Below are 26,065 nucleotides of genomic sequence, written 5' to 3'. Positions count from 1 at the left end.
TTTCTTATCGAATCCTTGGTTGTGTGGAGTTATTTGGGAACTCTGCTAGGTACCGTGACACTTGCACCAACTTAAATCTAAACGTAGTTATACAATACAGCAGTGTATCACAAATTCTGCCACGGCACACTACTGTGCCTCCTGAGATTTCAAGTGTGCCGCGGTACAGTTTGCAATATACTGCCTTAGGGCTTCAATTTCCTATTTATTGTTGTTCTGTGTCAAGAGCATATCTTTATTGGATTCAGACTAAGGTGAGAACTCAGATTTGTCACAGCACACTGGGCAGGAAGAGAGGCTCCAGCGCCAGCTGACTTGCAACTTCCTGCCTTCTGCTGTCAATACGCTACTGGGACTTCTGCTTTCCTCTTCTTCTCTCCCCACCCCCGGACCAGCAGTGGCAGCTCAGTGTGATTTTAACTTAGCCACACAGCTGCCGCTAGCATTCGTTTAGATGCGGTTTAATCAGGCAGCCTCAGGGCCTTTGCTAGGACAGCCCGCTTCAATGATGCGAGGTGGGCCAGCCTAGCAAAAACCCAGAGGCTGCCTGATGAAACCACGTATAAACTAATGCTAGCGGCAGCTGTATGGCTAACTTAAAATCACACAGTGAGCTGCTGCTAGGTTAGAGAAAGGAGAGGTATTGCTGGACAGGGGGGAGGAGGGAAGGGAGAAGGGGTAATGCTGGACAGGAGAGGGAAGTAAAAGGAAGGGCGTTCGAGTAATGCTGGATGGGGGGGAGTAAAAAGAAGGAAGAAGAGGTGCTGCTGGACCTGGCAGAAAGGGACGAAAAGGAAAGGTGCTGGAGGGGAGGGTGAGATGGTGCATGTTGGGTTGGGGGTGGGAAGATTTTATTTTAGATTCTTGTTTATCTTTAAATAATCAAATCAACAATTTATCTAAAAAGTGCTATTTTAGTTTTTGTGGTTTTTTTAATTTTGTGGTTACCATTATGTGTTAATAAGATTAAATTGTGTGTACATGAAAAATGGATGGAAGAAATTGCATTGCAATTAGTATTATTATGGGGGTGGAGTTTGGGTTTGAGTTTTTGGGTTTGAGTTTGAGTTTGAGATTTTTTCATCAAAATCATTTTGCGGTTTTGGTTCAAGCAATTATTTTGGCACATATGGATTATGCAAATTCTCTGTATATCAGATTAACCAAATTTAATCTAAAGAGGCTACAACTCATTCAGAACGCTGCAGCCAAATTAATTTTTGGAAGACATAAATATGATCATGCCTCATCATTGGCTTCCTATTTACTGGTGAATTCAATTGAAATGAGCCAATGTAATTTTTTCGCCTTTATTACCGCTATCATTTAACTCTCTTAGGTTTCACACTACCAGGAATACACATAAATTTAAATAGCTTTTCCTTCTGTTAAAGGGTTAAAACCCTAGGTAAATTCTCACATTCCTTAGCTTATTCCTTGGTAAAAGTTTGGAATGATCTTCCCTCGACTATCAGAACGTCATTATCTCTGTCACTTTTCAGGAAAAATATGAAAACTTATCTCTTTCAGAGATTCTTAACTGAGGACTGATCTAATTTATTGAAATTTTTTTATTATTATTATATTCTCTTTGAAACCTTGCTGGAATGATCCGGTATATAAGATGGAAATTAGATTAGAATGCCACTCGAGGGAAGAGGAAATGACAGAGAAAGAAAGCGTGCAGGAGGCAGAAATTGTTGGACTCATGGAGAGGGCAAGATTGATGGGAAGGACAGAAAGGAGGGAAGGAGAAATGTTACACTGGGGAAGGGGAAGAGAATGAAAAGTTGGACTCATGGAGGGAGAGAGAGAGATGTTTGTTGGGGGAGGGAAGGAGGACCAGAGGAGAAGCAAGCAAGAGGAAGAGAGATAAAAATGTTGGACTGTTAGAAAGGAGGGGAAAATGTTGTACTGGGAGGGGGCCAGATAGGAGGAAGGGAGATGGACTGCAGGGGGCAGAAAGGAAGAAGGGAAAGAGAAATGTTACACTGGGGGGAAGGAGATATGACTAAAGGAAAGGAGAGATATCAGACTAGGGAATAGAAGGAGGGGAGTCTGGTAGCGGTATAGAAATGATAATAGTAGTAGTAGAAGAGAGAGATGCCAGACTGGGAAGGGGGGAAATGAAGGAGAGACATGTTGGACCACTGGGGGGAAGGAGAGAGATGTCAGACCATGGAAATAGGGAGGGAAGGAGAGAGAGATAGGAAGGGAAGGGAAGATATGGAAAAGTAGATTTTGAGAAGAAAGCATAAAAATTGAATGTTAAGTTAATGCCAAAGGACTCAGGCACTGCACACTGCAAATAAAATCAATATAAAAAGCTTATCCTTCTGGCTTCCTGATGTAGCGAAGCGAAACACAGACTGCGTTGGAGCTGTGAACTGTGGTCTACTGTTAAAAAGCTTTTGTAGAGCCGTGGAGGGGCATAATAAAAAAAAGTCTAAGTCCCCTTTTGGCCTAAGTCCTTAAACGTTCAAAGCAGAAGCAGGGAAAGTGTCCAAACGTCCTTGTTTTGATTATGGCCTGCCTCTACTAAACGCCCAGATCACCACTACGTCTACAAGTACACCCCACGATGTCACCACTTTTTGACCATAATGAACCAAAAAAACGCCTAAGCCCCAAACGTCCAACAGAAGGGCTTTTAGGCGAAGAAGGAGCCAGTCCTTCGCCTAAAAGCTGGATTCTATAACCGGTGTCTGTCAAAAACAACATCGGTTACAGAATCCACCCCAACCTCCCCCCCCCCCCGACAACATCGGGGCAAGAAGGAGCCCAAACCCTCCTGCCCCGCGATCACTCATCCCCCCCCCCCCCCGATTACGGTCGGGCAGGAGGGAGCCCAAGCCCTCCTGTCCCGCGATCGCTAACCCCCCCAATTACGGTCGGGCAGAAGGGAACCCAAGCACTCCTGCCCCGGGCACCCCCTGACAACATTGAGGCAAGAGGGAGCCCAAGCCCTCTTGTCCCGTGGCACCGATGACCCCCCCACCCCCGACAACATCGGGGCAAGAGGGAGCTCAAGCCCTCCTGTCCCGCGGCAGCCGCAGCACCTCCGACGATATCGGGGCAAGAGGGAGCCCAAGCCATCCTGGCCCCAGCGATCCCCCCCCCACCTACATGAACGGGCCAGGAGAGAGCCCAAGCTCTCCTGGCCCTGGCGACCCCCCCCCCACCTACACGAACAAGTCAGGTGGAAGCCCAAGCCCTCCTGGCCCTGGAGACCCCCCTCCCCACCTACACAAACGGGCCAGGAGGGAGCCCAAGCCCTCCTGGCCCCGGCGACCCCCTACACCCCACTACAATACGGGCAGGAGGGATCCCAGGCCCTCCTGCCCTCGACACAGTGTAACTCCCCAGTGTAACCCCCCTCCCCCCAACGACCGCCTCTTCCAGAACCCCCGATCGCACCCCCCGCCGACCCACAACCCCCACCGCCCTTCCTCGTACCTTGAATGTTGGCCAGACAGATAGGTGCCAAGCCCGCCCGTCCGGCAGGCCAGGCGGGTCCAGAATGGGGCCAGATTGGCCCAGGCGGCAGGAACCCCGCCCACAGGTGGGCCCGGTTTGGGCCCATGTGCCTAAGGCCCCGCCCACAGGAGGGGCCTAAGGCTCCCGGGCCTATTCTGATTGGCCCAGGCGCCTCAGGCCCCACCTATGGGCGGGGTTTCTGCCACCTGGGCCAATCCGGCCCCATTCTGGACCCGGTTGGCCTGCCGGACGGGCGGGCTTGGCACCCGTCCGTCTGGCCAACATTCAAGGCACGGGGAAGGGGGGTGGAGGGGTCGGCCAGGGGGGTCGTAGGTTGGCGGGCGGGGGGCGATCGGGGTTTCTGGGGGGGGGCGGTCGTTGGGGGGAGGGGGGTTGTGTCGAGGGCAGGAGGGCCTGGGATCCCTCCTGCCTGTATTGTAGTGGGAGGTCGCCGGGGCCAGGAGGGCTTGGGCTCCCTCCTGGCCCGTACGTGTAGGTGGGGGGGTCACCAGGGCCAGGAGGGCTTGGGCTCCCTCCTGGTCTGCTCGTACTCGGCAGGGGGGTGTATAGATCGCCGGGGCAAGAGGGCTTGAGCTCCCTCTTGCCCCGATGTCATCGGGGGGGGGGCACGATCGCTGGGGCAAGAGGGCTTGAGCTCTCTCTTGCCCCAATATTGTCGGGGGGGCTCGCGGTTCAACGGGGCTAGAGGGCTTGAGCTCCCTCTTGCCCCGATATCGTCGGGGGGGATGATGTATCGCAGCAGGAGAGATTGGGCATCTCTCCTGCTGCAATGGTTGCGGTGGGTAGGTTGCCGGGCCGCTGAACTGATCGCACCAGCGGCCATCAGCTCAGCGGCCCCTTTTTCGGCACTTAGACCTGGTTTGACTTCATCTAAGTCAAAAAGGTCTAAGTAGAAACAGAAGATGACGGCAGAAAAGGGCTAAAGCCCATCAAGTCTGTCCACTCTGCTTACCCACCCCCTGTCTATGCCCCAATGACCCAATTTCCTTATCTTGACCCTCGTAGGGATCCCACATGGGTATCCCATTTATTCTTACAGTATGGCACGCTGTCTGCCTCGATCACCTGCACTGGAAGCTTGTTCCAATGATCAACCAGTCTCTCTGTGAAGAAATACTTTCTGGTGTCGCCATGAAATTTTCCGCCCCTGAGTTTGAGCGGGTGCCCTCTTGTGGCCGAGGGTCCCTTGAGAAAAAAAACATCATCTTCCACTTCGACACGTCCCATGAGGTACTTAAATGTTTCGATCAAATACCGACTAGGCAACCTGTCAAATGGTTTAGTTATAACTGTTGTACGCCTAGGTGTAGGTCGGCCCACCTCCTGCCCACTGCCCGCCCTTTCCCCTCATCTAAACACACCTCTTTTCTCTCTGTGCGTTTAGAGGCAGGGGAAAGGCCTAAGCTGTTTTTAGATATGTCTTTTTGATCGTCCAAGTAGCCATTTAGGACACTTTTTAGATGTTTTTTTTTTTTTTATTATGAACCCCATAACATTTACCACTCCAGTAGAAGCAAGAATCCTTGCTCCATGCAATGTATTATGATTAAAATTCAAGCACCTTTCCAGCGACTTTGTACCGCTGCTGTGGCACCTTCCTGAAGAGCTTATGAGCACATTTAAATATTTAAAAGCCTTTAAATGTTATATAATGATTATTTGAGAAACTTGCCCAGTATTGATGAGAGGGGGGTCTTTTGTGTTTTGTTCAATTATGGATGCAAGGCAGAAAGTGAAGGAGAGAAAAACAATGAATGGATAAGGCGGCCCTGGAAACATAGTTAAAAGCATAGAAAAATTAAGTCACCAGAAAACAAAGGTAGGGAAAATGATTTTATTTTCAATATAGTGATTGAAATGTGTCAGTTTTAAGAATTTATATCTGCTGTGTATATTGTGTGTATATGAAAAATGAATGGAAAAAATTGCATTGCAATTGGTAAAGGGGGTGGGTCTAGGATGGAGCTTGGGAGTTCTGTGGTTGGGGGTACTCAGTTGATATTTGTTAGACTTCTTCACTGGCATGCCCTACTGGCATTTCTGCACATGCGTGGATATCGACGTGATGATGTCATGCGTGCGCGTGATGTCATCACTCCAAAGTCTGAGTGCCTCACGTTGTGGCCAGTAACTTTAGTGTGCCCCGGCTTGAGAAAATTTTAGAGACACTGCAATAGAGAATGACACAAGGGCAAATTTTTTCCCTGTCCCATTCTCACAAGTTTTGTCACTATCCCTAACCCAATCCTGTAAGAGTTTTCAGGAATAGGACAGGAAAAGAACTTGCCAGGATGGAACAGGAAAATGAGTTCCCAGGGGGAAAAATTTGTCCCCATGTCATTCTCTATTATACAACTCCACCAACAAGAGGTCCACATTATGTCCCAATTCAGTGTTTTATTTGTAGTCCCCGATACTACCGTACTATTTGAAATGAGCACTTTAGGTCTCATAGGATTGTAATAATGCAGAACTGAGTTTCTCTTTTGAACTGGAACTTGGCTGTTCTCCAGCTTTACCCATTAAGCTTCTCCAATGAAAGCATGTTCTTGCATAGTCTTCATGCTCACTCACAAACTATTGCTGCTATCATATTCACAGCTCTGTGCTTTTCCCTGCTACTTCGGGAGAGATGAAATCATGGTGGGGGATGGGCCCACTAATATAGGTTTATCTTGGGGCCAATATAGAGATAATCCAGCCCTAAATATTCTGATCTAAAGAGGTCACTGGAAGTAATCATCACTATCTGGATAACTTATTCAGTATCAGTACTGAATAACACTATCTGAACTGGGCCAGAGTGGTCAGTGAAGTGGATTGTTTCAGAGGCACTGTCTGTACAAGTTACTAAATATTGACCCCTTAGTTATGTATTTAAAAAATATTCATAATGCACTCCATCTACAACACAAATCAAACAAGAAAAATAAAATATAATGTGTATTGAAAGGCTGTATGTTAAGAAGCATGGAAGCAGAGAAAAGCCAACCTGACTCATCCAGTCTGCCCAAGTGTCCAATTATTTTGTTGAGGTTGCACTTGTAGCACAGTGCATCTTACTTTTCTCATCACCTGAAGCATCTAAGTGGCTAGATAATTTCTTAGAAAAGACATTTGAATGTGTAGGGAGAGGGATTTGGATCATGCCAATTATCTGGAGATCAGGCCTCCAAGTAAACTATACTCCAGGTGACTGACACCTGCTTAAGAGCATAACGAATCACTGCCGCATGTAGGTCTTGGTACAGTGCTTTTCCAACTTGAAGTCATCTAATTAGCCCACCCCGAAGATCCCTCTGCTCAAAGAACAAGGCTGTGCCCTAGTCATGTGTTCAGTAGCTGTGTCTGTTTTCATCACTCTCGTAGTAAATAAATCCTTAATGCCTTATTTGTACTGTCTGCGAGCTTTGTGAAAGCGAGTCTGCCTGTTATGTGTTTTGTAGTAGCACAATAGAAATGAACACAAATGACTCCTACCGCTATATTTATCATCTATTTTGTTTCTCATGTATATACAGTAAATGAGCAAGCAAGAAAGCGATCAAAGTGGCCACTTTCGGGCTCTATTAGGAACTTAAGAATAGCCTTATTGGGTCCATCAAGCCCAGTAGCCTGTTCTCAGGGGGGCGACTGGAAGGAAGCAGGCTCCCCTCTGCGTTTCACCAGGGGACAAATTGCTTCAGTGCCAGAAGAAACTGATGCGATAGATGGTTGTAAGAAAGGATTGGACAAGTTCCTGGAGGAAAAGTCCACAGTCTGTTATTGAGACAGACACAGGGGAAGCCACTGCTTGCCCTGGATTGGTAGCATGGAATGTTGCTACTCTTATGAGATTCTAGAATCTTGTTACTCTCTAGTGATTCCAAATTCTTGCTGTTCTTTGAGATTCGGTACGGAATGTTGCTACTCTTTAAGATTCTAGAATCTTTCTACTTTATGGGGATTCCGTAATCTTGCTTTTCTTTGAGATTCCGTACGGAATGTTGCTACTCTGAGATTCTGTACGGAATGTTGCTGCTCTTTGAGATTCTAGAATCTTGTTATTCTCTGGGGATTCTGGAATCTTGCTTTTCTTTGAGATTCTGTACGGAATGTTGCTACTCTTTAAGATTCTAGAATCTTTCTACTTTATGGGGATTCCGTAATCTTGCTTTTCTTTGAGATTCCGTACGGAATGTTGCTACTCTGAGATTCTGTACGGAATGTTGCTGCTCTTTGAGATTCTAGAATCTTGTTATTCTCTGGGGATTCAGGAATCTTGCTGTTCTTTGTGATTCTGTACGGAATGTTGCTACTCTTTGAGATTCTAGAATCTTGTTATTCTCTGGGGATTCCGGAATCTTGCTGTTCTTTTCGATTCTGTACGGAATGTTGCTACTCTTTGAGATTCTAAAATCTTGTTATTCTCTGGGGATTGCGGAATCTTGCTGTTCTTTGAGATTCTGTACGGAATGTTGCTACTCTTTGAGATTCTAGAATCTTGTTATTCTCTGGGGATTCTGTACGGAATTTTGCTACTCTATGAGATTCTAGAATCTTGCTACTCTCTGGGGATTGCGGAATCTTGCTGTTCTATGAGATTCTGTACGGAATGTTGCTACTCTTTGAGATTCTAGAATCTTGTTATTCTCTGGGGATTGCGGAATCTTGCTGTTCTTTGAGATTCTGTACGGAATGTTGCTACTCTTTGAGATTCTAGAATCTTGTTATTCTCTGGGGATTCTGTACGGAATTTTGCTACTCTATGAGATTCTAGAATCTTGCTACTCTCTGGGGATTGCGGAATCTTGCTGTTCTATGAGATTCTGTACGGAATGTTGCTACTCTTTGAGATTCTAGAATCTTGTTATTCTCTGGGGATTGCGGAATCTTGCTGTTCTTTGAGATTCTGTACGGAATGTTGCTACTCTTTGAGATTCTAGAATCTTGTTATTCTCTGGGGATTCTGTACGGAATTTTGCTACTCTATGAGATTCTAGAATCTTGTTATTCTCTGGGGATTGCGGAATCTTGCTGTTCTTTTCGATTCTGTACGGAATGTTGCTACTCTTTGAGATTCTAGAATCTTGTTATTCTCTGGGGATTGCGGAATCTTGCTGTTCTTTGAGATTCTGTACGGAATGTTGCTACTCTTTGAGATTCTAGAATCTTGTTATTCTCTGGGGATTCTGTACGGAATTTTGCTACTCTATGAGATTCTAGAATCTTGCTACTCTCTGGGGATTCCGGAATCTTGCTGTTCTTTTCGATTCTGTACGGAATGTTGCTACTCTTTGAGATTCTAGAATCTTGTTATTCTCTGGGGACTCCGGAATCTTGCTGTTCTTTTCGATTCTGTACGGAATGTTGCTACTCTTTGAGATTCTAAAATCTTGTTATTCTCTGGGGATTGCGGAATCTTGCTGTTCTTTGAGATTCTGTACGGAATGTTGCTACTCTTTGAGATTCTAGAATCTTGTTATTCTCTGGGGATTCTGTACGGAATTTTGCTACTCTATGAGATTCTAGAATCTTGCTACTCTCTGGGGATTCCGGAATCTTGCTGTTCTTTTCGATTCTGTACGGAATGTTGCTACTCTTTGAGATTCTAGAATCTTGTTATTCTCTGGGGATTGCGGAATCTTGCTACTCTTTGAGATTCTAGAATCTTGTTATTCTCTGGGGATTGCGGAATCTTGCTGTTCTTTTCGATTCTGTACGGAATGTTGCTACTCTTTGAGATTCTAGAATCTTGTTATTCTCTGGGGATTGCGGAATCTTGCTGTTCTTTTTGATTCTGTACGGAATGTTGCTACTCTTTGGGATTCTAGAATCTTGTTATTCTCTGGGGATTCTGGAATCTTGCTTTTCTTTTCGATTCTGTACGGAATGTTGCTACTCTTTGAGATTCTAGAATCTTGTTATTCTCTGGGGACTCCGGAATCTTGCTGTTCTTTTCGATTCTGTACGGAATGTTGCTACTCTTTGAGATTCTAGAATCTTGTTATTCTCTGGGGATTGCGGAATCTTGCTGTTCTTTTCAATTCTGTATGGAATGTTGCTACTCTTTGAGATTCTAGAATCTTGTTATTCTCTGGGGATTGCGGAATCTTGCTGTTCTTTTCGATTCTGTACGGAATGTTGCTACTCTTTGAGATTCTAGAATCTTGTTATTCTCTGGGGATTGCGGAATCTTGCTGTTCTTTGAGATTCTGTACGGAATGTTGCTACTCTTTGAGATTCTAGAATCTTGTTATTCTCTGGGGATTCTGGAATCTTGCTGTTCTTTTCGATTCTGTACGGAATGTTGCTACTCTTTGGGATTCTAGAATCTTGTTATTCTCTGGGGATTGCGGAATCTTGCTGTTCTTTTCGATTCTGTACGGAATGTTGCTACTCTTTGGGATTCTAGAATCTTGTTATTCTCTGGGGATTCTGGAATCTTGCTGTTCTTTTCGATTCTGTACGGAATGTTGCTACTCTTTGGGATTCTAGAATCTTGTTATTCTCTGGGGATTCTGGAATCTTGTTGTTCTTTTCGATTCTGTACGGAATGTTGCTACTCTTTGAGATTCTAGAATCTTGCTACTCTGTGGGTATTCCGGAATCTTGTTCTTTGAGATTCTATACGGAATGTTGCTACTCTATGAGATTCTAGAATCTTGTTATTCTCTGGGGATTGCGGAATCTTGCTGTTCTTTTCGATTCTGTACGGAATGTTGCTTCTCTTTGGGATTCTAGAATCTTGTTATTCTCTGGGGATTCTGGAATCTTGCTGTTCTTTTCGATTCTGTACGGAATGTTGCTACTCTTTGGGATTCTAGAATCTTGTTATTCTCTGGGGATTCTGGAATCTTGCTGTTCTTTTCGATTCTGTACGGAATGTTGCTACTCTTTGAGATTCTAGAATCTTGCTACTCTGTGGGTATTCCGGAATCTTGTTCTTTGAGATTCTGTACGGAATGTTGCTACTCTTTGAGATTCTAGAATCTTGCTACTCTCTGGGGATTCCGGAATCTTGCTGTTCTTTGAGATTCTGTACGGAATGTTGCTACTCTTTGGGATTCTAGAATCTTGCTACTCTCTGGGGATTCCGGAATCTTGCTGTTCTTTTCGATTCTGTACGGAATGTTGCTACTCTTTGAGATTCTAGAATCTTGTTATTCTCTGGGGATTCTGGAATCTTGCTGTTCTTTTCGATTCTGTACGGAATGTTGCTACTCTTTGAGATTCTAGAATCTTGCTACTCTGTGGGTATTCCGGAATCTTGTTCTTTGAGATTCTGTACGGAATGTTGCTACTCTATGAGATTCTAGAATCTTGTTATTCTCTGGGGATTGCGGAATCTTGCTGTTCTTTTCGATTCTGTACGGAATGTTGCTACTCTTTGGGATTCTAGAATCTTGTTATTCTCTGGGGATTCTGGAATCTTGCTGTTCTTTTCGATTCTGTATGGAATGTTGCTACTCTTTGGGATTCTAGAATCTTGTTATTCTCTGGGGATTCTGGAATCTTGCTGTTCTTTTCGATTCTGTACGGAATGTTGCTACTCTTTGAGATTCTAGAATCTTGCTACTCTGTGGGTATTCCGGAATCTTGTTCTTTGAGATTCTGTACGGAATGTTGCTACTCTTTGAGATTCTAGAATCTTGCTACTCTCTGGGGATTCCGGAATCTTGCTGTTCTTTGAGATTCTGTACGGAATGTTGCTACTCTTTGGGATTCTAGAATCTTGCTACTCTCTGGGGATTCCGGAATCTTGCTGTTCTTTTCGATTCTGTACGGAATGTTGCTACTCTTTGAGATTCTAGAATCTTGTTATTCTCTGGGGATTCTGGAATCTTGCTGTTCTTTTCGATTCTGTACGGAATGTTGCTACTCTTTGAGATTCTAGAATCTTGCTACTCTGTGGGTATTCCGGAATCTTGTTCTTTGAGATTCTGTACGGAATGTTGCTACTCTATGAGATTCTAGAATCTTGTTATTCTCTGGGGATTGCGGAATCTTGCTGTTCTTTTCGATTCTGTACGGAATGTTGCTACTCTTTGGGATTCTAGAATCTTGTTATTCTCTGGGGATTCTGGAATCTTGCTGTTCTTTTCGATTCTGTACGGAATGTTGCTACTCTTTGGGATTCTAGAATCTTGTTATTCTCTGGGGATTCTGGAATCTTGCTGTTCTTTTCGATTCTGTACGGAATGCTGCTACTCTTTGAGATTCTAGAATCTTGCTACTCTGTGGGTATTCCGGAATCTTGTTCTTTGAGATTCTGTACGGAATGTTGCTACTCTTTGAGATTCTAGAATCTTGCTACTCTCTGGGGATTCCGGAATCTTGTTCTCAAGATGCCCCTCATGTACTCAGATATTCGCTATCCATAGTACTCCAATTCAAATGGAAGTTCTAAAGAAATACTCAGTTACTCATTACCCATTGAACCCCAATCTGTAACTTTCCCCTCTTCACTATTGTATTATATTTAGACTCATTGTACGATACTGTATTAGACTTATGTATGGTGTTGTCTTTAGACTTATTGTATTGTATTATATTTAGACTCGTTGTATTATATTGTACGGTGTTGTATACACTCATTGTATTGTATTGTTTTGTTTTGTCTTGTATTGTATGTTGACTTATTGTATTGTGACCTTGTTATTCGCTGAATGTCCAGCCTTCTTACAGTGTGAACCGCCTAGAAGTCACCTGACTATGGCGGTATAGAAAAATAAAGTTATTATTATTATTATTATTGAGATTCTGTACGGAATGTTGCTACTCTTTGAGATTCTAGAATCTTGCTACTCTCTGGGGATTCCGGAATCTTGCTGTTCTTTGAGATTCTGTACGGAATGTTGCTACTCTATGAGATTCTAGAATCTTGTTATTCTCTGGGGATTGCGGAATCTTGCTGTTCTTTTCGATTCTGTACGGAATGTTGCTACTCTTTGGGATTCTAGAATCTTGTTATTCTCTGGGGATTGCGGAATCTTGCTGTTCTTTTCGATTCTGTACGGAATGTTGCTACTCTTTGGGATTCTAGAATCTTGTTATTCTCTGGGGATTGCGGAATCTTGCTGTTCTTTTCGATTCTGTACGGAATGTTGCTACTCTTTGGGATTCTAGAATCTTGTTATTCTCTGGGGATTCTGGAATCTTGCTGTTCTTTTCGATTCTGTACGGAATGTTGCTACTCTTTGGGATTCTAGAATCTTGTTATTCTCTGGGGATTCTGGAATCTTGCTGTTCTTTTCGATTCTGTACGGAATGTTGCTACTCTTTGAGATTCTAGAATCTTGCTACTCTGTGGGTATTCCGGAATCTTGTTCTTTGAGATTCTATACGGAATGTTGCTACTCTATGAGATTCTAGAATCTTGTTATTCTCTGGGGATTGCGGAATCTTGCTGTTCTTTTCGATTCTGTACGGAATGTTGCTTCTCTTTGGGATTCTAGAATCTTGTTATTCTCTGGGGATTCTGGAATCTTGCTGTTCTTTTCGATTCTGTACGGAATGTTGCTACTCTTTGGGATTCTAGAATCTTGTTATTCTCTGGGGATTCTGGAATCTTGCTGTTCTTTTCGATTCTGTACGGAATGTTGCTACTCTTTGAGATTCTAGAATCTTGCTACTCTGTGGGTATTCCGGAATCTTGTTCTTTGAGATTCTGTACGGAATGTTGCTACTCTTTGAGATTCTAGAATCTTGCTACTCTCTGGGGATTCCGGAATCTTGCTGTTCTTTGAGATTCTGTACGGAATGTTGCTACTCTTTGGGATTCTAGAATCTTGCTACTCTCTGGGGATTCCGGAATCTTGCTGTTCTTTTCGATTCTGTACGGAATGTTGCTACTCTTTGAGATTCTAGAATCTTGTTATTCTCTGGGGATTCCGGAATCTTGCTGTTCTTTTCGATTCTGTACGGAATGTTGCTACTCTTTGAGATTCTAGAATCTTGCTACTCTGTGGGTATTCCGGAATCTTGTTCTTTGAGATTCTGTACGGAATGTTGCTACTCTATGAGATTCTAGAATCTTGTTATTCTCTGGGGATTGCGGAATCTTGCTGTTCTTTTCGATTCTGTACGGAATGTTGCTACTCTTTGGGATTCTAGAATCTTGTTATTCTCTGGGGATTCTGGAATCTTGCTGTTCTTTTCGATTCTGTATGGAATGTTGCTACTCTTTGGGATTCTAGAATCTTGTTATTCTCTGGGGATTCTGGAATCTTGCTGTTCTTTTCGATTCTGTACGGAATGTTGCTACTCTTTGAGATTCTAGAATCTTGCTACTCTGTGGGTATTCCGGAATCTTGTTCTTTGAGATTCTGTACGGAATGTTGCTACTCTTTGAGATTCTAGAATCTTGCTACTCTCTGGGGATTCCGGAATCTTGCTGTTCTTTGAGATTCTGTACGGAATGTTGCTACTCTTTGGGATTCTAGAATCTTGCTACTCTCTGGGGATTCCGGAATCTTGCTGTTCTTTTCGATTCTGTACGGAATGTTGCTACTCTTTGAGATTCTAGAATCTTGTTATTCTCTGGGGATTCTGGAATCTTGCTGTTCTTTTCGATTCTGTACGGAATGTTGCTACTCTTTGAGATTCTAGAATCTTGCTACTCTGTGGGTATTCCGGAATCTTGTTCTTTGAGATTCTGTACGGAATGTTGCTACTCTATGAGATTCTAGAATCTTGTTATTCTCTGGGGATTGCGGAATCTTGCTGTTCTTTTCGATTCTGTACGGAATGTTGCTACTCTTTGGGATTCTAGAATCTTGTTATTCTCTGGGGATTCTGGAATCTTGCTGTTCTTTTCGATTCTGTACGGAATGTTGCTACTCTTTGGGATTCTAGAATCTTGTTATTCTCTGGGGATTCTGGAATCTTGCTGTTCTTTTCGATTCTGTACGGAATGCTGCTACTCTTTGAGATTCTAGAATCTTGCTACTCTGTGGGTATTCCGGAATCTTGTTCTTTGAGATTCTGTACGGAATGTTGCTACTCTTTGAGATTCTAGAATCTTGCTACTCTCTGGGGATTCCGGAATCTTGTTCTCAAGATGCCCCTCATGTACTCAGATATTCGCTATCTATAGTACTCCAATTCAAATGGAAGTTCTAAAGAAATACTCAGTTACTCATTACCCATTGAACCCCAATCTGTAACTTTCCCCTCTTCACTATTGTATTATATTTAGACTCATTGTACGATACTGTATTAGACTTATGTATGGTGTTGTCTTTAGACTTATTGTATTGTATTATATTTAGACTCGTTGTATTATATTGTACGGTGTTGTATACACTCATTGTATTGTATTGTTTTGTTTTGTCTTGTATTGTATGTTGACTTATTGTATTGTGACCTTGTTATTCGCTGAATGTCCAGCCTTCTTACAGTGTGAACCGCCTAGAAGTCACCTGACTATGGCGGTATAGAAAAATAAAGTTATTATTATTATTATTATTGAGATTCTGTACGGAATGTTGCTACTCTTTGAGATTCTAGAATCTTGCTACTCTCTGGGGATTCCGGAATCTTGCTGTTCTTTGAGATTCTGTACGGAATGTTGCTACTCTATGAGATTCTAGAATCTTGTTATTCTCTGGTGATTCCGGAATCTTGCTACTCTCTGGGGATTCCGGAATCTTGCTGTTCTTTGAGATTCTGTACGGAATGTTGCTACTCTATGAGATTCTAGAATCTTGTTATTCTCTGGGGATTGCGGAATCTTGCTGTTCTTTGAGATTCTGGTCGGAATGTTGCTACTCTTTGGGATTCTAGAATCTTGTTATTCTCTGGGGATTGCGGAATCTTGCTGTTCTTTGAGATTCTGTACGGAATGTTGCTACTCTTTGGGATTCTAGAATCTTGTTATTCTCTGGGGATTCTGGAATCTTGCTGTTCTTTTCGATTCTGTACGGAATGTTGCTACTCTTTGAGATTCTAAAATCTTGTTATTCTCTGGGGATTGCGGAATCTTGCTGTTCTTTGAGATTCTGTACGGAATGTTGCTACTCTTTTAGATTCTAGAATCTTGTTATTCTCTGGGGATTCTGTACGGAATTTTGCTACTCTATGAGATTCTAGAATCTTGCTACTCTCTGGGGATTCCGGAATCTTGCTGTTCTTTTCGATTCTGTACGGAATGTTGCTACTCTTTGAGATTCTAGAATCTTGTTATTCTCTGGGGACTCCGGAATCTTGCTGTTCTTTTCGATTCTGTACGGAATGTTGCTACTCTTTGAGATTCTAAAATCTTGTTATTCTCTGGGGATTGCGGAATCTTGCTGTTCTTTTCGATTCTGTACGGAATGTTGCTACTCTTTGAGATTCTAGAATCTTGTTATTCTCTGGGGATTGCGGAATCTTGCTACTCTTTGAGATTCTAGAATCTTGTTATTCTCTGGGGATTGCGGAATCTTGCTGTTCTTTTCGATTCTGTACGGAATGTTGCTACTCTTTGAGATTCTAGAATCTTGTTATTCTCTGGGGATTGCGGAATCTTGCTGTTCTTTTTGATTCTGTACGGAATGTTGCTACTCTTTGGGATTCTAGAATCTTGTTATTCTCTGGGGATTCTGGAATCTTGCTTTTCTTTTCGATTCTGTACGGAATGTTGCTACTCTTTGAGATTCTAGAATCTTGTTATTCTCTGGGGACTCCGGAATCTTGCTGTTCTTTTCGATTCTGTACGGAATGTTGCTACTCTTTGAGATTCTAGAATCTTGTTATTCTCTGGGGATTGCGGAATCTTGCTGTTCTTTTCAATTCTGTATGGAATGTTGCTACTCTTTGAGATTCTAGAATCTTGTTATTCTCTGGGGATTGCGGAATCTTGCTGTTCTTTTCGATTCTGTACGGAATGTTGCTACTCTTTGAGATTCTAGAATCTTGTTATTCTCTGGGGATTGCGGAATCTTGCTGTTCTTTGAGATTCTGTACGGAATGTTGCTACTCTTTGAGATTCTAGAATCTTGTTATTCTCTGGGGATTCTGGAATCTTGCTGTTCTTTTCGATTCTGTACGGAATGTTGCTACTCTTTGGGATTCTAGAATCTTGTTATTCTCTGGGGATTGCGGAATCTTGCTGTTCTTTTCGATTCTGTACGGAATGTTGCTACTCTTTGGGATTCTAGAATCTTGTTATTCTCTGGGGATTCTGGAATCTTGCTGTTCTTTTCGATTCTGTACGGAATGTTGCTACTCTTTGGGATTCTAGAATCTTGTTATTCTCTGGGGATTCTGGAATCTTGCTGTTCTTTTCGATTCTGTACGGAATGTTGCTACTCTTTGAGATTCTAGAATCTTGCTACTCTGTGGGTATTCCGGAATCTTGTTCTTTGAGATTCTATACGGAATGTTGCTACTCTATGAGATTCTAGAATCTTGTTATTCTCTGGGGATTGCGGAATCTTGCTGTTCTTTTCGATTCTGTACGGAATGTTGCTTCTCTTTGGGATTCTAGAATCTTGTTATTCTCTGGGGATTCTGGAATCTTGCTGTTCTTTTCGATTCTGTACGGAATGTTGCTACTCTTTGGGATTCTAGAATCTTGTTATTCTCTGGGGATTCTGGAATCTTGCTGTTCTTTTCGATTCTGTATGGAATGTTGCTACTCTTTGGGATTCTAGAATCTTGTTATTCTCTGGGGATTCTGGAATCTTGCTGTTCTTTTCGATTCTGTACGGAATGTTGCTACTCTTTGAGATTCTAGAATCTTGCTACTCTGTGGGTATTCCGGAATCTTGTTCTTTGAGATTCTGTACGGAATGTTGCTACTCTTTGAGATTCTAGAATCTTGCTACTCTCTGGGGATTCCGGAATCTTGCTGTTCTTTTCGATTCTGTACGGAATGTTGCTACTCTTTGAGATTCTAGAATCTTGTTATTCTCTGGGGATTCTGGAATCTTGCTGTTCTTTTCGATTCTGTACGGAATGTTGCTACTCTTTGAGATTCTAGAATCTTGCTACTCTGTGGGTATTCCGGAATCTTGTTCTTTGAGATTCTGTACGGAATGTTGCTACTCTATGAGATTCTAGAATCTTGTTATTCTCTGGGGATTGCGGAATCTTGCTGTTCTTTTCGATTCTGTACGGAATGTTGCTACTCTTTGGGATTCTAGAATCTTGTTATTCTCTGGGGATTCTGGAATCTTGCTGTTCTTTTCGATTCTGTACGGAATGTTGCTACTCTTTGGGATTCTAGAATCTTGTTATTCTCTGGGGATTCTGGAATCTTGCTGTTCTTTTCGATTCTGTACGGAATGCTGCTACTCTTTGAGATTCTAGAATCTTGCTACTCTGTGGGTATTCCGGAATCTTGTTCTTTGAGATTCTGTACGGAATGTTGCTACTCTTTGAGATTCTAGAATCTTGCTACTCTCTGGGGATTCCGGAATCTTGTTCTCAAGATGCCCCTCATGTACTCAGATATTCGCTATCCATAGTACTCCAATTCAAATGGAAGTTCTAAAGAAATACTCAGTTACTCATTACCCATTGAACCCCAATCTGTAACTTTCCCCTCTTCACTATTGTATTATATTTAGACTCATTGTACGATACTGTATTAGACTTATGTATGGTGTTGTCTTTAGACTTATTGTATTGTATTATATTTAGACTCGTTGTATTATATTGTACGGTGTTGTATACACTCATTGTATTGTATTGTTTTGTTTTGTCTTGTATTGTATGTTGACTTATTGTATTGTGACCTTGTTATTCGCTGAATGTCCAGCCTTCTTACAGTGTGAACCGCCTAGAAGTCACCTGACTATGGCGGTATAGAAAAATAAAGTTATTATTATTATTATTATTGAGATTCTGTACGGAATGTTGCTACTCTTTGAGATTCTAGAATCTTGCTACTCTCTGGGGATTCCGGAATCTTGCTGTTCTTTGAGATTCTGTACGGAATGTTGCTACTCTATGAGATTCTAGAATCTTGTTATTCTCTGGGGATTCCGGAATCTTGCTACTCTCTGGGGATTCCGGAATCTTGCTGTTCTTTGAGATTCTGTACGGAATGTTGCTACTCTATGAGATTCTAGAATCTTGTTATTCTCTGGGGATTGCGGAATCTTGCTGTTCTTTTCGATTCTGTACGGAATGTTGCTACTCTTTGGGATTCTAGAATCTTGTTATTCTCTGGGGATTGCGGAATCTTGCTGTTCTTTTCGATTCTGTACGGAATGTTGCTACTCTTTGGGATTCTAGAATCTTGTTATTCTCTGGGGATTGCGGAATCTTGCTGTTCTTTTCGATTCTGTACGGAATGTTGCTACTCTTTGGGATTCTAGAATCTTGTTATTCTCTGGGGATTCTGGAATCTTGCTGTTCTTTTCGATTCTGTACGGAATGTTGCTACTCTTTGGGATTCTAGAATCTTGTTATTCTCTGGGGATTCTGGAATCTTGCTGTTCTTTTCGATTCTGTACGGAATGTTGCTACTCTTTGAGATTCTAGAATCTTGCTACTCTGTGGGTATTCCGGAATCTTGTTCTTTGAGATTCTATACGGAATGTTGCTACTCTATGAGATTCTAGAATCTTGTTATTCTCTGGGGATTGCGGAATCTTGCTGTTCTTTTCGATTCTGTACGGAATGTTGCTTTTCTTTGGGATTCTAGAATCTTGTTATTCTCTGGGGATTCTGGAATCTTGCTGTTCTTTTCGATTCTGTACGGAATGTTGCTACTCTTTGGGATTCTAGAATCTTGTTATTCTCTGGGGATTCTGGAATCTTGCTGTTCTTTTCGATTCTGTACGGAATGTTGCTACTCTTTGAGATTCTAGAATCTTGCTACTCTGTGGGTATTCCGGAATCTTGTTCTTTGAGATTCTGTACGGAATGTTGCTACTCTTTGAGATTCTAGAATCTTGCTACTCTCTGGGGATTCCGGAATCTTGCTGTTCTTTGAGATTCTGTACGGAATGTTGCTACTCTTTGGGATTCTAGAATCTTGCTACTCTCTGGGGATTCCGGAATCTTGCTGTTCTTTTCGATTCTGTACGGAATGTTGCTACTCTTTGAGATTCTAGAATCTTGTTATTCTCTGGGGATTCTGGAATCTTGCTGTTCTTTTCGATTCTGTACGGAATGTTGCTACTCTTTGAGATTCTAGAATCTTGCTACTCTGTGGGTATTCCGGAATCTTGTTCTTTGAGATTCTGTACGGAATGTTGCTACTCTATGAGATTCTAGAATCTTGTTATTCTCTGGGGATTGCGGAATCTTGCTGTTCTTTTCGATTCTGTACGGAATGTTGCTACTCTTTGGGATTCTAGAATCTTGTTATTCTCTGGGGATTCTGGAATCTTGCTGTTCTTTTCGATTCTGTATGGAATGTTGCTACTCTTTGGGATTCTAGAATCTTGTTATTCTCTGGGGATTCTGGAATCTTGCTGTTCTTTTCGATTCTGTACGGAATGTTGCTACTCTTTGAGATTCTAGAATCTTGCTACTCTGTGGGTATTCCGGAATCTTGTTCTTTGAGATTCTGTACGGAATGTTGCTACTCTTTGAGATTCTAGAATCTTGCTACTCTCTGGGGATTCCGGAATCTTGCTGTTCTTTGAGATTCTGTACGGAATGTTGCTACTCTTTGGGATTCTAGAATCTTGCTACTCTCTGGGGATTCCGGAATCTTGCTGTTCTTTTCGATTCTGTACGGAATGTTGCTACTCTTTGAGATTCTAGAATCTTGTTATTCTCTGGGGATTCTGGAATCTTGCTGTTCTTTTCGATTCTGTACGGAATGTTGCTACTCTTTGAGATTCTAGAATCTTGCTACTCTGTGGGTATTCCGGAATCTTGTTCTTTGAGATTCTGTACGGAATGTTGCTACTCTATGAGATTCTAGAATCTTGTTATTCTCTGGGGATTGCGGAATCTTGCTGTTCTTTTCGATTCTGTACGGAATGTTGCTACTCTTTGGGATTCTAGAATCTTGTTATTCTCTGGGGATTCTGGAATCTTGCTGTTCTTTTCGATTCTGTACGGAATGTTGCTACTCTTTGGGATTCTAGAATCTTGTTATTCTCTGGGGATTCTGGAATCTTGCTGTTCTTTTCGATTCTGTACGGAATGCTGCTACTCTTTGAGATTCTAGAATCTTGCTACTCTGTGGGTATTCCGGAATCTTGTTCTTTGAGATTCTGTACGGAATGTTGCTACTCTTTGAGATTCTAGAATCTTGCTACTCTCTGGGGATTCCGGAATCTTGTTCTCAAGATGCCCCTCATGTACTCAGATATTCGCTATCTATAGTACTCCAATTCAAATGGAAGTTCTAAAGAAATACTCAGTTACTCATTACCCATTGAACCCCAATCTGTAACTTTCCCCTCTTCACTATTGTATTATATTTAGACTCATTGTACGATACTGTATTAGACTTATGTATGGTGTTGTCTTTAGACTTATTGTATTGTATTATATTTAGACTCGTTGTATTATATTGTACGGTGTTGTATACACTCATTGTATTGTATTGTTTTGTTTTGTCTTGTATTGTATGTTGACTTATTGTATTGTGACCTTGTTATTCGCTGAATGTCCAGCCTTCTTACAGTGTGAACCGCCTAGAAGTCACCTGACTATGGCGGTATAGAAAAATAAAGTTATTATTATTATTATTATTGAGATTCTGTACGGAATGTTGCTACTCTTTGAGATTCTAGAATCTTGCTACTCTCTGGGGATTCCGGAATCTTGCTGTTCTTTGAGATTCTGTACGGAATGTTGCTACTCTATGAGATTCTAGAATCTTGTTATTCTCTGGGGATTCCGGAATCTTGCTACTCTCTGGGGATTCCGGAATCTTGCTGTTCTTTGAGATTCTGTACGGAATGTTGCTACTCTATGAGATTCTAGAATCTTGTTATTCTCTGGGGATTCCGGAATCTTGCTGTTCTTTGAGATTCTGGTCGGAATGTTGCTACTCTTTGGGATTCTAGAATCTTGTTATTCTCTGGGGATTGCGGAATCTTGCTGTTCTTTTCGATTCTGTACGGAATGTTGCTACTCTTTGGGATTCTAGAATCTTGTTATTCTCTGGGGATTGCGGAATCTTGCTGTTCTTTTCGATTCTGTACGGAATGTTGCTACTCTTTGGGATTCTAGAATCTTGTTATTCTCTGGGGATTCTGGAATCTTGCTGTTCTTTTCGATTCTGTACGGAATGTTGCTACTCTTTGGGATTCTAGAATCTTGTTATTCTCTGGGGATTCTGGAATCTTGCTGTTCTTTTCGATTCTGTACGGAATGCTGCTACTCTTTGAGATTCTAGAATCTTGCTACTCTGTGGGTATTCCGGAATCTTGTTCTTTGAGATTCTGTACGGAATGTTGCTACTCTTTGAGATTCTAGAATCTTGCTACTCTCTGGGGATTCCGGAATCTTGTTCTCAAGATGCCCCTCATGTACTCAGATATTCGCTATCCATAGTACTCCAATTCAAATGGAAGTTCTAAAGAAATACTCAGTTACTCATTACCCATTGAACCCCAATCTGTAACTTTCCCCTCTTCACTATTGTATTATATTTAGACTCATTGTACGATACTGTATTAGACTTATGTATGGTGTTGTCTTTAGACTTATTGTATTGTATTATATTTAGACTCGTTGTATTATATTGTACGGTGTTGTATACACTCATTGTATTGTATTGTTTTGTTTTGTCTTGTATTGTATGTTGACTTATTGTATTGTGACCTTGTTATTCGCTGAATGTCCAGCCTTCTTACAGTGTGAACCGCCTAGAAGTCACCTGACTATGGCGGTATAGAAAAATAAAGTTATTATTATTATTATTATTGAGATTCTGTACGGAATGTTGCTACTCTTTGAGATTCTAGAATCTTGCTACTCTCTGGGGATTCCGGAATCTTGCTGTTCTTTGAGATTCTGTACGGAATGTTGCTACTCTATGAGATTCTAGAATCTTGTTATTCTCTGGGGATTCCGGAATCTTGCTACTCTCTGGGGATTCCGGAATCTTGCTGTTCTTTGAGATTCTGTACGGAATGTTGCTACTCTATGAGATTCTAGAATCTTGTTATTCTCTGGGGATTCCGGAATCTTGCTGTTCTTTGAGATTCTGGTCGGAATGTTGCTACTCTTTGGGATTCTAGAATCTTGTTATTCTCTGGGGATTGCGGAATCTTGCTGTTCTTTTCGATTCTGTACGGAATGTTGCTACTCTTTGGGATTCTAGAATCTTGTTATTCTCTGGGGATTGCGGAATCTTGCTGTTCTTTTCGATTCTGTACGGAATGTTGCTACTCTTTGGGATTCTAGAATCTTGTTATTCTCTGGGGATTCTGGAATCTTGCTGTTCTTTTCGATTCTGTACGGAATGTTGCTACTCTTTGGGATTCTAGAATCTTGTTATTCTCTGGGGATTCTGGAATCTTGCTGTTCTTTTCGATTCTGTACGGAATGCTGCTACTCTTTGAGATTCTAGAATCTTGCTACTCTGTGGGTATTCCGGAATCTTGTTCTTTGAGATTCTGTACGGAATGTTGCTACTCTTTGAGATTCTAGAATCTTGCTACTCTCTGGGGATTCCGGAATCTTGTTCTCAAGATGCCCCTCATGTACTCAGATATTCGCTATCCATAGTACTCCAATTCAAATGGAAGTTCTAAAGAAATACTCAGTTACTCATTACCCATTGAACCCCAATCTGTAACTTTCCCCTCTTCACTATTGTATTATATTTAGACTCATTGTACGATACTGTATTAGACTTATGTATGGTGTTGTCTTTAGACTTATTGTATTGTATTATATTTAGACTCGTTGTATTATATTGTACGGTGTTGTATACACTCATTGTATTGTATTGTTTTGTTTTGTCTTGTATTGTATGTTGACTTATTGTATTGTGACCTTGTTATTCGCTGAATGTCCAGCCTTCCTACAGTGTGAACCGCCTAGAAGTCACCTGACTATGGCGGTATAGAAAAATAAAGTTATTATTATTATTATTATTGAGATTCTGTACGGAATGTTGCTACTCTTTGAGATTCTAGAATCTTGCTACTCTCTGGGGATTCCGGAATCTTGCTGTTCTTTGAGATTCTGTACGGAATGTTGCTACTCTATGAGATTCTAGAATCTTGTTATTCTCTGGGGATTCCGGAATCTTGCTACTCTCTGGGGATTCCGGAATCTTGCTGTTCTTTGAGATTCTGTACGGAATGTTGCTACTCTATGAGATTCTAGAATCTTGTTATTCTCTGGGGATTCCGGAATCTTGCTGTTCTTTGAGATTCTGGTCGGAATGTTGCTACTCTTTGGGATTCTAGAATCTTGTTATTCTCTGGGGATTCCGGAATCTTGCTGTTCTTTGAGATTCTGTACGGAATGTTGCTACTCTATGAGATTCTAGAATCTTGTTATTCTCTGGGGATTCCGGAATCTTGCTGTTCTTTGAGATTCTGGTCGGAATGTTGCTACTCTTTGGGGATTCCGCATGGAATGTTATACTTTTTGGGGTTCCGGAATCTTGCCAGGTGCTAGGGACTTGGATTGGCCACCGTGAGCTTGGGTGAAGTGCAGGAAAGAAATGCGCCTGCGACGGAGGCAACGCGTGCGACAGCAGCAGCTCCGTTCCTCCGGAGAGGGGGCGGGGATTGCGGTCGGTCGACGGCCCTGCCAAGCGCTCCAGCAACCGCTCTCCCAACGCCAGCCTGAAGCCGCCGCGGGACACTGACAGCGCCACACAAGGCTGAGGCGACCTTTGCGCGCCGGCGAGCGCACGTGCTCAGTCAGTCAGTGGCGCGCGCGCGCCTTACCTGCCGGAGTGGAGCCGAAGATGCGCACCACGGGCACCCTCTTGACCTCGGCGTCGCGGAAGGACGAGCGGCAGACATCGAGGGGCGGCAGCGGGGCGGCCAGGTAATAATCCGCCGTCACGATCCGCACCGAGAACATGTCCGCCTTCGCCTCGACTCTGGCTCAGCCGCTCCCGCGCTCGCCCGCGCGCCCGCTGTTGCCATGATGCCGACGTCACGAGCGCTGCCATTAGGCCGCCCAGGGGAGGGGGAGGGGAGGGGAGGGGAGCGGCGCGCGCGCGGGGAAAACGGACGCAGGGGAGCGAACGAAGCCATGACAGACACAAAGAGAGAGAGAGAGAGACGCAACGTAGCAGTTGCCCCCCACACGGGCAGCTTCTTCCCTCCAGCAATGCCTGTCCATCTAGTCCAGTGGTTCCCCCAGCCAGTCGGGTTTTCCAGATAGCCCTGTCACTTCCATTCTATGCAAATCTCTCTCATGCATATTCATTAGGGATATCTGGAAAACCCCCCAGGGCAGGGTTTCGTATCCCTCAATGTGTCCTGCAAGAAGATGTGCGCCCAATTTTCCCTTAAATCCTAGAATGGTGGTTTCCTCCACCACCTTTTCCGGGAGAGAGTTCACTTTCTGACATTTGTCCTGGCCGTGTCCCCTCTCAGCTTCAGGCCATGACCTCTGAAGCTGAGAGGGGACACGGCCAGGACCCAAATACCTTGTAACAAACGGCAACGTGGCTGCTTCGAGCCTTCTCTCGCCAGGGGGGGGTTTCCGTTGCCATGTCATTGATGATGTCATCAGCAACACGGCATAGGGAACCCCCGGCGAGGGAAGGCCCAAAGCAGCCACGTTGCCATTTGTTACAAGGTATTTCAGTCTGGCGGTTGGCGGCGGAGAGATGGAAGGGTCAGGGGTAGGGGGGGAAGCACTGCTGCCAGTGATTACGGCTTATTTTGGGGGTAGGTCTTATTTTCAGGGAAACACGGTACTTAGTAGATAGGACCCTGAAGCCGTCGGCACAATGCGCGGCAGCGGCAAAGAAGGCAAATAGAATGTTGGGCATGATAAAGAAAGGAATCTCGAGTAGATCGGAGAAAGTTATAATGCCGCTTTATAGGGCAATGGTCAGACCCCACTTGGAATACTGCGTCCAACATTGGTCTCCCTACCTAAAGAAGGATATAAAACTGCTGGAGAGGGTGCAGAGACGAGCAACAAAACTGGTGAAGGGTATGGAAAAACTGGAATACGAGGACAGACTTATAACACTAGGATTATTCTCCCTTGAGAAAAGGAGATTGCGTGGGGATATGATCGAGACCTTCAAAATACTGAAAGGAATCGACAAAATAGAGCAGAGAAGATTATTTACATTGTCCAATTTGACACGGACTAGAGGACATGTAATGAAGCTAAGGGGGGACAGGTTCAGGACTAATGTCAGGAAGTTCTGCTTCACTCAGAGAGTGGTTGACACCTGGAATGCCCTCCCAGATGAGATTATTGCGGAATCGACCGTCCTAGGCTTCAAGAGCAAACTAGATGCATATCTCCTTAAGAGAGGCATGTAAGGATATGGTGGACTATAAATTACAACAGGTGTACACCTGGCAGGGCCTCCGCGTGTGCGGATCGCCGGACTTGATGGACCGAAGGTCTGATCCGGTGATGGCATTTCTTATGTTCTTATGTTCTTATGTTCATGACATTCCCCCTAGTCCTAGTATTTTTGGAAAGAGTGTACAAATGATTCACATCTACCCTTTCCACTGCACTC

General features: G+C 42.9%; 1 protein-coding gene and 1 long non-coding RNA gene across 5 annotated transcripts in view; one reads left to right on the top strand and one right to left on the bottom strand.

The window, feature by feature from the left end:
* REV3L (REV3 like, DNA directed polymerase zeta catalytic subunit) overlaps positions 1-24,478 on the bottom strand; it is a 696,072-nt gene extending 671,594 nt beyond the window's left edge. For 3 of the 4 annotated variants that reach the window (XM_033939819.1, XM_033939820.1, XM_033939822.1), the window contains exon 1: positions 24,291-24,478. In XM_033939819.1, the coding sequence (XP_033795710.1) occupies positions 24,291-24,429 (139 nt within the window). In that variant the 5' untranslated portion in view covers positions 24,430-24,478. The remainder of the gene's footprint in view (positions 1-24,290) is intronic. The other variant, XM_033939821.1, reaches the window with a different exon arrangement.
* Positions 24,130-26,065, top strand: part of LOC117358201 — a 167,575-nt gene continuing 165,639 nt past the window's right edge. The window contains exon 1 of the long non-coding RNA XR_004538961.1: positions 24,130-24,393. This is a non-coding gene — a long non-coding RNA (uncharacterized LOC117358201). The remainder of the gene's footprint in view (positions 24,394-26,065) is intronic.

This window comes from Geotrypetes seraphini, chromosome 3, assembly GCF_902459505.1.
Source record: "Geotrypetes seraphini chromosome 3, aGeoSer1.1, whole genome shotgun sequence".
Classification (NCBI taxonomy): Eukaryota; Metazoa; Chordata; class Amphibia; order Gymnophiona; family Dermophiidae; genus Geotrypetes; species Geotrypetes seraphini.
The sequence above is the reverse complement of the archived record's forward strand: the minus strand, read 5'-3'. Positions and strand labels throughout refer to the sequence as shown.